The sequence below is a fragment of the Cibotium barometz genome, chromosome 15 (assembly GCF_041138505.1).
Source record: "Cibotium barometz isolate CiBa-2024 chromosome 15, ASM4113850v1, whole genome shotgun sequence".
NCBI classification, from domain to species: domain Eukaryota; kingdom Viridiplantae; phylum Streptophyta; class Polypodiopsida; order Cyatheales; family Cibotiaceae; genus Cibotium; species Cibotium barometz.
In genome coordinates this window covers 58,650,598-58,664,937 of record NC_141060.1, presented here as the reverse complement: position 1 = coordinate 58,664,937, position 14,340 = coordinate 58,650,598, and the positions used below count along the sequence as shown (strand labels likewise).

The window sequence follows — 14,340 nt, the reverse complement described above, 5'->3', positions numbered from 1 at the left end:
CAAAATTTCCATCCAGTCCCTTGTTTCTCAAAAAATAGTATCACTCTGGACTCTTCGTTGAGACCAACTCGTCAGCACGAGATCCAGTAATAACAGATTACAATAATCGTTTCGTCCATCATACATATCTTCCACGACATATGCATGGGTGTCCTAGGCACCGCGAGCCCATGCATCGCCTGGTCCCAGGATCCTCCTTAGGTGTACTAGCACTTTACTCAAGGACCGCTTCGTCGGCCCTCGCCCATCGTACCAGAAGCACACCATTTTTCAACCATACCGAGGCTAGTCAAGACCTGGGTAGGCTTTGCCGCGTGAGCGGTCCTTTGAACACTCCCCGCCACAGCTGTTGCAACCGAACTTCCCTTAGAAAAACATATACCAAATGCTCTCTCCAACATTCTGGCGTAAGATAATCCTTTAAGAAAACAGGGTTTCTATGCAAGTTTTCAATTTTATTTTCTTTTGAATACAATGAGTATTTCTTGAATCAGTATCCCCAAAACTTCTTGATCAGAATTTTAAATTTCATACCAGAATTCCTCGAATTGTGTAACCTTGATCCACAGATCAATTTGAAGGGTCTCAAACTTAGATTCAGATTTGGCGGGAGTTTTGAGTGTATTTTTCTATACTGGCCACATCTTCTTTCCTCGAAACTGACGAAAGAGTTTAAGGTCTCGTTCATAGTCTAATTCAAGGTTCAAGTTCTATAGAATTTTTTCTAAACTATCTTTCTCGAAAAGGTTTGATAATTCAATTACTATTTTACCGAATTTCTTTCTTTGAATATACACTTAACTGATTTCTAAATTAGTTATGAATTCCAATGAGGAATAAATTAATCATTTATCTGAATATTTCGATCTCAATAGATTTCCTGAATTTTCTTTTTACAATCCGTGTGAGTATAAAACGATAGAAATTTCTCTCTTGTAGTATTTACTTATTCATTTATCAAATACTCATAGAAATCAAACATAGAATTTAAGAGAATTCTAATTTTGATATAAAAATTCTTTATGCATCTATTTATGCATAAAAATCAACTTCAATGGGAATAACACTTTTATATAAAAGAAAATCCTTTTATGCATCTATTTATGCATAAAATTAATTTAATAGGAATAACACTTTTAAAATAAAAAGAACTTCTTTATGCATAAAAATCCATTTTTATAAGAATAACGCTTTTATAATTAAAAAAATTCCTTTATGCATCTTTCTATGCATAAAAATCAAATTTAATGAGAATAACATTTTTATAATAAAAAAATTTCCATTATGCATCTTTCTATGCATAAAAATCAAATTTAATGAGAATAACACTTTTATGATAAAAAAATTTCCATTATGCATCTTTCTATGCATAAAAATTAAATTTAATGAGAATAACACTTTTATAATAAAAAATTTCCATTATACATCTTTCTATGCATAAAAATTAAATTTAATGAGAATAACACTTTTATAATAAAAAATTTCCATTATACATCTTTCTATTCATAAAAATTAAATTTAATGAGAATAATACTTTTATAATAAAAAATTTTTCATTATGCATCTTTCTATGCATAAAAATTAAATTTAATGAGAATAACACTTTTATGATAAAAATTTCCCTTATGCATCTTTTTTTGCATAAAAATTAAATTTAATGAGAATAACACTTTTATAATAAAAATTTTCATTATGCATCTTTCTATGCATAAAAATCAAATTTAATGAGAATAACACTTTTATGATAAAAATTTCCATTATGCATCTTTCTATGCATAAAAATCAAATTTTATAATTAATATCAGTGATATCCATGCATATTCATAGGTGAATATGTACATGGAGTAATTAAAATATTTCTTTTAGATGCAAAAAATGGTTGGAATTACTCTTTTGGAATAACATAAAAACATACTTTCTTTTCCACAAAATTCTGAAAAATTTTGCCATAACCTCCTTTGTATGGCTGACCATTTCTCATTTTTATCATTCTATTTTTAACTTAAATTAACCCAAATTAGACTCATAGAACTCTAATCTACACAATTTTCTAAATTCAAGAGAGTATACAATAAGAAGAGTTTAATTAATCCCTTAGTTAATCTTTCTAGGATTAAGAAAGGCTGGAATGTAAAGAAGAGAAGGGGGTGGCCTTTTCCTCAAAGGCGTAGCATCTGAATTTAGTTCAAACATTTACAAAACATAAAAATTAAGAAAATCATAGATTTTTCATTAAACAAAGTAAGAGAATTAGCTTATATGGAGCTTGTGAGCTTTCCTTTGGCTTGAGAGATTGAGGGTTCTACTCTTGTTTGAAGCAAGAGTGGCCACCAATTCACTTTGGAGAGGATTAGGCCAAAAACAATTGAATTATCAACAAATTCAATGTAGATGGCTTAGGGCAGGAGTAGAGTAACAGTGCATAAACACCATTAAGCTTTTACAAAAGGGGAGACTTCTATTTATAGGAAAAAGTGATCCTCTAACCAAGCAAACTGATTCTAGAATTTTCCAAATCAATTTGGTCAATTTTTGACCATTTTTGGGTCAGTTCAGCTTACTTTTTGGAACTAGACTTGAAATAGAAGAGAGGAGAGATGAAATATCTCATTTATTGATTTAAAATTGGGGTAATGATGAGAAAAAAAGGTGCCTCCTTCATGAGGGGAGATCCCCACTCTGAGAGGTGTCAAAATTCAGTTTTTTAATTGTTTTCTTTGGTCCTTAGTCCACTCTTCATCTTATGTGAGCATTTACTCATTTTTGGGGGGTTTTTCTTATATTCTTCAATTTATCTCCTCCTCCCTACATTTGGATTAATCTTATTGGTCCATAAGAACCTTATGTTGGGTGTTGGACTCACACACTCACACACACAAACCTGCACATTAGGGTTAGGTGCAGGGTAGAGAAGCTCACACACAGAAATGAGAGAGAGAGAGAGAGAGAGAGCCAAAAGTGTGGTATCCACAAAATGCAAGTCAACCCTTGCATGTGTGCCACATCCATATAATATAGAAGTACAAAATATTATATGTTAGAGTGTCCTTTCACACTTGATGTCCAAGGGGAAAAACCACATGGGAAAAAGTGCCCTTGGTTAAGCCCTGTTCACACATAGCACTACCATAAGTGAGCATATGCCTACAAATCCCCCCTGTAGTGGAAGTGTGAACCTGTACAAGGTAGCAGATCACTCTCTGTATGAGAGTAAGCCCAAAGCTTTGCGGAAAGCTTCAAACTTTTCTCGAGGTAAAGCCTTTGTGAATAGATCTGCAACATTATCCTGTGTAGGGCAATAAGATAAACTGATCTCCCCTACATGTAGCCTCTCTCTGACATAGTGATAATGAATCTCTATGTGCTTGGTACGTGCATGAAATACTGGATTTCGTGCCACGGCCATAGCACTCTGGCTATCAGTGAGAATGGTGGTGGGTGTCTGCTGACACTCACGAAGATCAGCCAATAGTCTCCTCAACCATACACAATCTACTGTAGCTGTAAAGACTGCCCTGTACTCAGCCTCACAAGTAGATGTAGCAATAGTGGGTTGCTTTTTACTCAACCAAGATATGCATGAGCTGCCAAGAAAAAAACAATTCCCACTGGTGGATTGCCTAGTATCGTAATCACCAGCCCAATCTGAATCACTGTATGCATAAAGCTGCAAGCTGCCCCCCCTGGGATAGAACAAACCAAGATCCAGGGTACCCTTAAGATATCGAAAAATGCGTTTGACTGCTTGCCAATGCTTTGTGCCTGGGCTGTGCATGAATTTGCTCAACAAAGACACTCCAAAAGATATGTATGGCCTCGTGTTACACAGGTAAATGAGGCATCCCACTGCCTGGCTATAAAGGCCGGCATCAAAAGGCTCTTCAATATCATGCATAGTAAGCCGTACACCTGGTTCTACCGGAGTAGAAATGGGCTTACATTCATCCATGTGAAACCTTTTTAGCAAACTTTTTATGTACTTAGTTTGCTGCATAACAATGCCATCATCTGTATGCATAAACTGTATGTCGAGATAGTAGTGTAAAGGCCCCAAATCTGACATATCAAATTCAGCTTTCAAATCAGCTTTGAAATCTAAAATTTGTGCTTTGCTTGTACCTATAATGAGCATGTCATCTACATACAAGATGACTATGAGAATATCGGCATCGGTTTTCTTCACATATAATGTGCTTTCAGCTGGACTATTCTCATAACCTTGGCTGGTTAGATGAGCATGTATCTTATCATACCAAGCTCTTGGAGCTTGCTTTAACCCATACAATGCTTTGTGCAACCTGCATACTTTATGTTCCTCACCAGGAACTACAAAACCAATGGGCTGATTTACATATACTTCCTCCTGTAAATCCCCATTTAAGAATGCAGTTTTGATATCCAATTGATGCACTTTCCATCCTTTATGGGCAGCCAATGCAATCACAGATCTTATTGTGGTCATTCTCGAAGTAGGAGCAAAAGTCTCTTCATAATCTATTCCTTTTTTCTGGGAGTAGAGCCTTTAGCCACAAGTCTTGCTTTGTACCTGTCAATAGTACCATCAGACTTTCTTTTGACTTTGTACACCCACTTTGTTCCAATTCATACTTGCCTTTAGGCAATTCCACAAGATCCCATGTATTATTCTTCATGATAGAAGAAATTTCAGCTTGTATAGCTTGCAACCAATGCTCATTCTCATGTGCTTCTTCATAAGAAGAAGGCTCTTCTGAATCAAAGAGACCACCCATTGTGAATGCAAACTCCCCACGATGTACATTCAAAGCATGGTTGGAACTAGCCCTTGTTCTACCTGTGAGTGGAGATGCAAGTTTGCTTTCTTGCAAAGTTTTCAGCAACCATCTTGGCACTGACTTGGTTGTATCTATGGCTGTTTGCTCTTCCCTGACAAGATCTTCCACTTCTTCGACAGAAGGGGGCTGAATGGCTGGCTGTTCCACATGTTCTACATGTGGATTTTCTTGTGTAGGGGCTGGCTGATCTGAATCCCCCCTAATTGCAATGGGTAAAAGTCCATCAAACATGTCCTGTAAGCTTGTATCATTACTTTTATACAAGCTGACCATGGGTTGTTCTGAATTTTCAGCAAATACCACATCTCTACTCACAAAAATCCTTCGTGTAGTTGGATGATAAAGACGGTATCCTTTGCTTTCATTGCTGTAGCCCACAAAAATGCATTTAATTGCTTTGTCATCAAGCTTTGTTCGGAGTTGTTCTGGCACATGTGCATATGCCAAACACCCAAATGTACGCATATAATCCACTGTTGGCTTTCGGCTATACCAAGCCTCAAATGGTGTTATGGTTTTCAAAGCTTTTGTTGGTCAACACATGAGTTGCACACATTATAGCTTCCATCCAAAATTTGTGAGGCAACTTTTGTGCTTTCACCATGCATCTTGCCATCTCCATGAGAGATCTATTTTTCCTTTCAGCTACACCATTTTGCTGTGGTGTATAAGGCACAGTACATTGGTGTTTGATGCCCTTTTGAAGCATATTTGACATGTATTCTCCACCTCTATCTGAGCGAAGTGTTTGGACTTTACGTGCACACATATTTTCAGCCATTGCTACAAAGTGTCGAAAGCATGTAAACACATCTTCTTTTGCTTTCAAAGGGTAAGCCCAAGCAAACCTGGAGTAGTCATCAATGAATGTGACGAAGTAAAGATGCCCCCCTATGGATGGTGTCCGCATTGGACCACATACATCACTATGTATGAGCTGTAATTTACTTTCAGCTCTAACAGCTCCATCTTTGGGGAATGGTTTCCGTTGCATCTTTCCCAAAATACACCCCTCACATACATGTCTTGGTGGAGACTCAAGAGGCGGCATATTATCAACCATATGATGCTTCTGCAAAAGCATCAAACTCTGAAAATTTACATGCCCAAAACGAGCATGCCATAGCTCTGCATCATGCATAGCAGGAGTGTGGGCAGCCACTGTATTTACATCATAAGTGCGCTTGTCATAGCTGTCCAGCTTATACAAGCCTTTGTATCGTGTTCCAGAAGTGACTATTTCATAACCCTTCGATGGGTCTTTTACCAAACACTTCCCGTCTTCAAATTCAACCTTTAAACCTTGGTCGTTTATGGCTGAGACGGAGAGCAGATTTTTCTTTATCCCTGGAACATACAATACATTTTTCATACATATATTGGCACCATTGGCTGCAATAAGTATGACATTACCAATTTCCTTTACTGGATATGTGGTATGATCCGCACATGATACAGTGCGGCCATGTGAAGCATAAACCAAGTGCTGAAATACATCTTTGCATGAAGTGATGTGGCTCGAAGCACCACTATCAAAATACCATGATGCATTCTGTCTGCCTGTCAGATGCAATGCAAGACATATCAGTGTCCGAAGCACTTGGTGTGTCACTAGTGCATGTGATCAAAAAAGTGTACTCTTCCTGGATTACATTAGCTGATTGCTTTGCTTTGTCATCCGAAGAGTCTGCTACTGCATTGCCTGCTTCTTTCTTTTTCTCTTTTGCAATCCTTTTCCTACATTCACTGATGTAGTGTCCAGGCTTATGGCAGTAGTGACATTTGCCCTTCTTTTTGGGCTTGTTTGCATCCCCTTTGTCAGACTTTTCACCACTAGAAGAGGGCTGTCCATGACCAGCCTTGCTAGACTGTTGTCCCCCATGCTTAAAGCTCTTTGCTTTACCCTTATCCTTGGCTGTAAATGCCTTTTCTCCACCACGGTTGCTCGATATGTTTGCTCTTGTTTGCTCTTCCTGCAAGAGTAAACCCACGAGCTCTTCAAAAGTGACGGGATCACCACCTCCTCTCATCGAGAGGTTGAGAGAGGTGTGAAAGCCCAAGTAGGAAGGCGGTAAAGAATGAAGAGTGTTGGTGACCATCTGTCTGTCTGGGATAACCTCATCAATGTTGAGCAATTGTTCCTGCAAATCTTTCACTTTGGTGAGATGATCTGCCATGGAGTCACCCTCATCCATAGAAAGAAGATCCAATTGCCTCTTCAAGTAGGCAACTCTTGCCTCGTTGCGTACCTGATACATTGCTTCCAATGTGTCCCATGCAAGCTTCGATGTCTTGCATGAACGAATGTGCGGAATAATAGTCCTTTTGACTGAAAGGGCTATCAATGACATGGCCTGTGCATCTCTAGAGTCCCATCTCTTCTGCTCTTGTGTGGGAGCAGGATCTACATCAGGAGCTCTTTGAGCACCTCCCCTTTGAGGCGTGGCTGGCTGAATGGTATGTGGGCGTGTGTCATCACCACACACGATGCCCCAAAGCCCTTTGGCTACCAGCAAATTACGGATCATGAAACTCCAGAGGGAGTAGTTAGATCCATCCAGCTTGTCCTCCTGGGTGAGCACACCAAATACATCTGTAGCATTCTGTGCCATGTCAACAAAGTATAACTGCAAGCAAACCAAGCACCAATGTGCACCGCCAGGCAACCAAATGTCCTGTGCAAATGTATGCCTGCAAACCAAAGCAAGTGTAAACCTGCACCAAATTGTCCAATTACACACAATGTGTATACATACGCGACAAATCGCAGCTGTAATGCCCAATTACATGCTCCAATCTGAAAATCCCCAATTTTTATGCACTCCAATTGCTTCAATGTGCATCTAATTGGCCAATTTTCACAAAATCCCCAAATTTCTGCAAATGTAAGAGCTCCAATTTGCCAATTTTGACCTCAATTTTGAAAACCCCCAAATTTCTGCAAATAAGAGAGGTTCAATTTGCTGATTTTGACCTCAATTTCAAAAACCCCCAAATTTCATCTGTAATTTTCTTTTTAATCTGACTTGCACAGTATTCATTGTCTGCAAAATCGGCATATGACCTGCCCTGCAATGGCTGCAGATTTTGTATTGGACCTAGAAATTTGTACAGAAAAATATCTTCAGGCAAGGTGTCGTTGCAGGTGGCCAGTCGTTGCAGGTGGAGACGTTGGAGGGAGTCAAACCAATGTGTTGTACGTTGCAGAGGACTGATGAGAGCAAACGTCGGACCAACCAGAGCGGGCGTGTGCTGGGTAGTCGAGCAGGCGGAATGTTGGGGAGCTGATGGGTCCCAACCGGCGAGCAGCAGGCGTGCTGGAGTCGGCTAGGCGTTACTGATGCAGGCTCCCGGCGCTGGTGTCGAGCGAACAGGTCAGAACCGGAAGCCGCTTTAGTCGCTGGCGGGAGCGAGCCGGAACGGGTTGGCAGCGGGCGATTGGGCCGGAACCGATGGGCGACGTCGGTCGGCTGGAACTGAACGGCAACGGCGGGTGGGTCGGGACGGCCCGTCTGTGAGCGGCCGGACACGAGCGACAGGTTGAGACGATCAGGGCGGCGCGACTAGAATGGAGACGGCGGACGGCAGGAGCGACGGAGCGCAGGGCGCTGCTGGGCACGGTGGTGTCGGACGCGCTGGCTCGAACGGAGCAGATGACGTGGGCGCCGTGGGTAACAGAACAGAAACGACGAGTTCGAGACAGAGCGTAGGCGAGCGCCGTGGAAACGGAACTGATGCGAGCACCTGCCTCTGGTCGACCGGATGAAGCGCCGACGGTGCCCAGATGCGTGACGGAGCTGGGCGGCGCTGGTGGTGGGTCGCCGGCTCTGCAGGGCGGTGCCGCCCGCGAGGCTGGGCGGAGGTGGTGGGCTCCCCACTAGTGCCGCCCGAAACTGGTGGCTGGACGGAGGAGCTTCGACGGAACCAGACAATCCGGCGAGACGGAATTCGACGGACGGAAACACAGTGGCGACGGAATTTTGCAGGAATTTTTCCAGCAGCAGAATATCACGGCCAGCTCCCAGCTCCCAGCTCTGATACCAAATGTTGGGTGTTGGACTCACACACTCACACACACAAACTTGCACATTAGGGTTAGGTGCAGGGTAGAGAAGCTCACACACAGAAATGAGAGAGAGAGAGAGAGAGAGAGAGCCAAAAGTGTGGTATCCACAAAATGCAAGTCAACCCTTGCATGTGTGCCACATCCATATAATATAGAAGTACAAAATATTATATGTTAGAGTGTACTTTCACACTTGATGTCCAAGGGGAAAAACCACATGGGAAAAAGTGCCCTTGGTTAAGCCATGTTCACACATAGCACTACCATAAGTGAGCATATGCCTACACCTTAATCCAAAATTTTAAAAAAATCTGGATGCTTAGGCTGAGGTCTTTTGTGTAGATTATAATTTATTTCTAATGCACCTTAGGAATTTCTTTTTAAACTTCTGTTTTGGGGCAGTTTATTTTAATAAGAAAGGATATTTTTCCATCTAAAGATATCTAAAAACTGAATTAAGTATTTGTGTTAACAGGTATGGGTTGCTGACCTTGGACTGATGTGCCTTGAGGTAATTTTCCATTTCTTTATGCATGAAAAAGGCCCAATCGTCCTCCTTCTCTTCATGATCTTTTGCTATCCTGTTATTACAGCTTCATCCTTGATGTTCTCATACTCCGCCCCATTGGAGTTATAATTAGAATCTCTCTTTAACATCTCCTTGATGGGCATTGTATCTATTGTGTGTCTGTGGGCCCTCACTCTCGCGAGCTATAGAGCTTCTTTGATGAGGTCTTATGTAGTTAGCAGTTCTTCCGTGGTGCCATCTGCCGTTGTAATTTTGCCTCTTTTGTCTACTTGTCATAAGTATGGAAATACTCTGGCAGAGATCGGTGTTGATCACTCTGGGTAGCACTTTAAAAAAAAGAGATGCGATTTTTTTTAAAAGGGAGAACTCTTAAACCTGCTTACAGATCTATAGAGGAGGGAGAGAGAGAGAGAGAGAGAGAGAGAGGTGGGCACCTTACCTCGCTATAGTGCTTTTCTGATTGTGCTTTTCTAATTGTGCTGCATGGAGACATAGAGGAGACATGGCATGAATTTAAGGAGGAACCTTGACACATACGTCTTGGCTTGGACATGGGTGGTGTAAATCCATTAGTTTTGTATTCCACATTATTAAGTAAATGGCCACTGGTGATGGTGGTAAATTACAACATCCCACCATGGACTGGCATTAAGAAAGAGACATCTCTTGCTTGGCCATGGACCACCATGGTTGACCATTACGAAAGGGACATCTCTTGCTTGGCGTATTTTTTAGTGGTTGGAAAGTACAAAGTGAAAGCCATGAATGTGTGCTTAGCACTCGGTAGGCATTTCCATACATGATATGCCTACATGAAGAAGGTGATGGATTTTACTAATTATACTAACTATATCAGACCTTTTGTATGTAGCCCTTGCATGTCCTATTTGGGGACCTTGCTCAAATGCATGATGGCAATATCCAACTCTCAAAAAGGAGATATATTAAGGCTACCTACTAGTAGATGATCATCCACAACGAGACGCAAACATGGTGAAAAAATCACCAAGAATGAAGTCTAGTGATTGGTTGAAATCATGGAGCACCATCTAGGATGATGAGACTATCTGTTTTTCATCAATTGCCTTGTTGGAATGATTTGTTAATTAATCATATCTTAGGTTCTATGCACTTATTTAAAATGTGAGAAGCACTATTTGGGAAGCACTTGGTTGTGGTGACAACAACGAGGACACTAAGGATGCACGAGATTACTATGAAAGAAGTAGAGAAGATGGAAGCATTGTGGCCACACAATGGATCCACAACAAAGTAATCCTACCACAAACACCTTGGATTTTTATCCAAGAGCAATGAGACAAGAGTGAATTAGAAGATGATTGCATCCTTTCAGAAAATAATAAACTGATTGGCATAAGTTCTTATAGATACATACTTGTTGTATAAATTTTATCTCCTTTTCTTCAAGTATTCACAATTCATGTGCCATTAAAATAGCTCTAGAAGGACTCAGCAATCTTGAAAAACAAAAAAAAAAAAACACCCCCAAAAAAAAACACACACACACACACACACATGGCTAGTGATGGTTGTGTCCTCATTCCTAAGGAGGAGAAAAACAAGTAGTGGGTCCTAGCAGGTTCGATCACTTGGATGAAAAAAAAAAAACCCATGGCTAGTGATGGTTGTGTCCTTATTCCTAGTAAGGAGGAAGGAGAAAAACAAGTAGTGGGTCCTAGCAGGTTCGATCACTTGGATGAAAACATGCTCTGATTTTGCGACGCTGAGGAGGGTTTACTTGTTGGCCCTACGCATGTGGGATGTGGTCACGGGTGTCGAAGGGCTGTTGTCGTGGTTGGTAAAAACGTTGAAGCTATCTGATGTCCTGTCCTGTCGTGCTTGGGAAAGACGCTCAAGCTACACGTCCTCTTATGAGGTTATATGTTGAAAGCCATATATGACGCTGTCAAATATGTGGACAGTGGAACATGTGGCTAAAGAAAAGGTATGGAGTAGTCTCTCGGAGATGGTTGAATCATCAGCGGCAGCCAGCTGATGTGGAAACAAAGCTGGAGTCTCGAGGGGACAAAAGTCTTGATGATGAATCTCAATCACCCAGCTGGCGACCCTCCTGCGCACTCTGTTCATTCAACCGTCAACACACTTTCCCTACACCTTTCCACGGCCGGCGGCCACTAAATCAATCGCTCCTTCCTCGACCTTACCCTCTGCCCAACCCCTCTTCTTTTAAAACACCCCAGACCCTCGCCTCTTTCATGCTCTCCCTCCTTCCTCTCGCATCCCATTGTAATAGTTTATACGACAAACAATCTTCTTTGCTCATCGTCCTCCATCGTCCTCTAATATGGGCAATGGGCTCTCTTGCATCTACTCCACACCCGCCGGGCGCTCAGATGCTCAGCAGGACAACCTCATCAGAATCGTGCACGCTCTCGACGGTCGCACCTGCGAGCTGGAGGAGCCGATGAAGGTGGGCGAGCTGATGTTGGAGTTCCCCAACCACTTTGTGGCGGAGTATGATCAGCAATTAGCTGGGAAGCGCGTTTCTCCCTTGGCCGCAGACCATGACGCACGTGCCTACCATGTCTACTTCCTCCTCCCCATGCACAGGCTCAATACCCGCCTGTCCGTGGAGGAGCTGCACCACATCTCCACGCTGGCTTGCAAGTCAGGCTTCTCCTCCGCGACTCCTAGAGGTCCGGGTCACAGTACCAAGGTTACCCCTCTCTCGGCCCACCAGTACGAGCAGGCAGAGAAGGGCCATACGCTTCAAAGCATAGCCAAAAGCTACTCTTTCCCAGTAGACTTGGTCGAGGATGCAGCTCCTCAACAGCAACCGCAACAACAACTACACTGCTGCATGTTGAGGTCCAGCAGGCCATGGACACCGAAACTGGACACCATCGTGGAAAGCTCGTCTCTTACCGTGTGAGGCTTTTACACAAAGTGGCCCTCATTTCACGCCCCTGGGTGAGGCTCTGAACATCAGCCGCCAGCTCCCAAATGGAGTTACATTCTTAACAGGATTGTTCCGTTGTGCGGCTCCTTCAAGCTTGGGCTTGTTTGCAAAGTGTCTGCACGAAATCATCAAACATATAGATGGGGGACGGGGATCTTTTGTGTGGCGATGACATAAAAGACGTCTCCCCTTAAGGGAAGGCTTCAACCCTTAAATTTGAAGGTTGCAAGACTCGGTGAATAAGCGCCAGGTCTTCTTTCATCAAAAGAAATGATGGCTTCAACAATCAAGTGAATTGCACGATAGAATGAAGAAAGAGAAGCACGTGCATCTCCCCTCTTGCTATGTCCCTTCGCAAGACCCAACACATCATGTCTTGTAATATTCTCAAGAGATTCCTAAGATTGTGTGTTGAATGCATTTTTCAAGGTAGTATAGCACTTGAAATTTATCCAACATCACATGTAGCTAACAAAAGACAAACATGAATAATTTGTTTGACACAAAAACTTGTCTATCTTTCGGGATTCCAAAATAAAACTTCAAACATAGAGTAAAGAATCCACAACTAAGTCGGGTCGTGCACATACACGGGCTTCCATAATTAGGGTGAAATGGTACCAAATTGGGAAGTAGGCATAGACACAAGAACAAAGAGGAGAATGCACCATGAATAGAGCGCTCTCTCCTCTCAACTCTCTCACACACCATAGACACACCCAAGAGAGCAAGGACATAAGCCCACACTCAATTGGCACAAAGGGGGATTGTGTCTTTGCATTATGATGAGAAATTGGTATTTATACAGTTGCCCCTTATTCATACTTGGACGTCCCAAGCTTAAAAAGATATGAACTAAATGATTACAAAGCCACTTAGGCCGGCCGTTCTCGTAGTTACAACTTTATAGTGTGATTTCATGACATTGATTATGCTATCTGTGGAGAAATGCGCAGTCAACCATAAAATGGGGTTCAAATCTCCCCTACCTCGTGTAGATTCCGTCCTCGGAATCTCACAGCTGTAGAGGGCATGTTTTCCTAGATATTCTTTGTAGTGGATCTTCCTCGTCTGGAGCATTCAAAATATTCTTCTGAGGAATTTTTGTGTTTTCCAGAATCTAGTGTTAATCATGTCTTCAAATGTTATATGCATGTAGAACATAAGATATCTGAGCCTGTGCTAGTAGTATATTATGCCACTGTTGTCTGAAGGCCCTTTGTTTAGATTAACTTCATTCTCTCCCTATTATAACTGTGCACATAGTCATCTGGGATGTCAGTTAGAAGAATGATTAGCTTGAAGAATCTTATTATTGTGCGACCTCTGGCAAGATCTTGTATGGCTCTCCAAGCTTGGACTGTAGTGAGCATGTATTACCTTTGTTTGTTCGTTATGTCAAACCTGCTATGCACACGAAGTGGGGGAAATTGTAGATGAAGTGAGAGTCCCATGCTGTTCTTACTTAAAAATCCCTTTTTGTATATCTTCTTTTGATCGGTGTGTACAGAGGGTTGATTCTTAGCGGTATTGGGGTAGCTCTATAAAGATGTCTGCACACTAAGGATGGGCACCCTCTAAGATGGCTAGATACCAAATCTTTCTATTTGTACATGGCCATCAGCAGCATTAGCCTGTATATCATCATGCCCACCTCTTGATTCTTATGGATTCTCTTTCTTCCATATTTTGTAGGCATAAACAATCATAAATGTTACCACCCTGATCTCCAAAAAGTGTGCATGCCTCGAATTTGTGCGCCTTGAATTCCTTACCAGATTCACCCATAATGTCTATTGTTGGTGCATAGGTCCAACCTCCACCACCTCTGGCCTATCACCAACCAATAGATATGGTAAATTTATAGCTTGTGGGGCATTGCCATAAGCTTCTATTGTAATTGGCGTTGTTCAATCAAATGGTTTTATCTACTGAAGGACCCTTCTCATGAGATGTGGTCTTAGCAAAGGATTACCTGTTCGGATTATCT

The 14,340-nt window shown here is 41.8% G+C and overlaps 1 protein-coding gene across 1 annotated transcript; it reads left to right on the top strand.

Annotated features, from left to right (window-relative positions):
• Positions 1–11,735: 11,735 nt before the first annotated feature.
• Positions 11,736–12,323, top strand: LOC147631483 (uncharacterized). The gene has a single exon (XM_086809194.1). The coding sequence runs from the start codon at positions 11,736–11,738 to the stop codon at positions 12,321–12,323; it is 588 nt and encodes a 195-aa protein (XP_086665320.1).
• Positions 12,324–14,340: the final 2,017 nt, after the last annotated feature.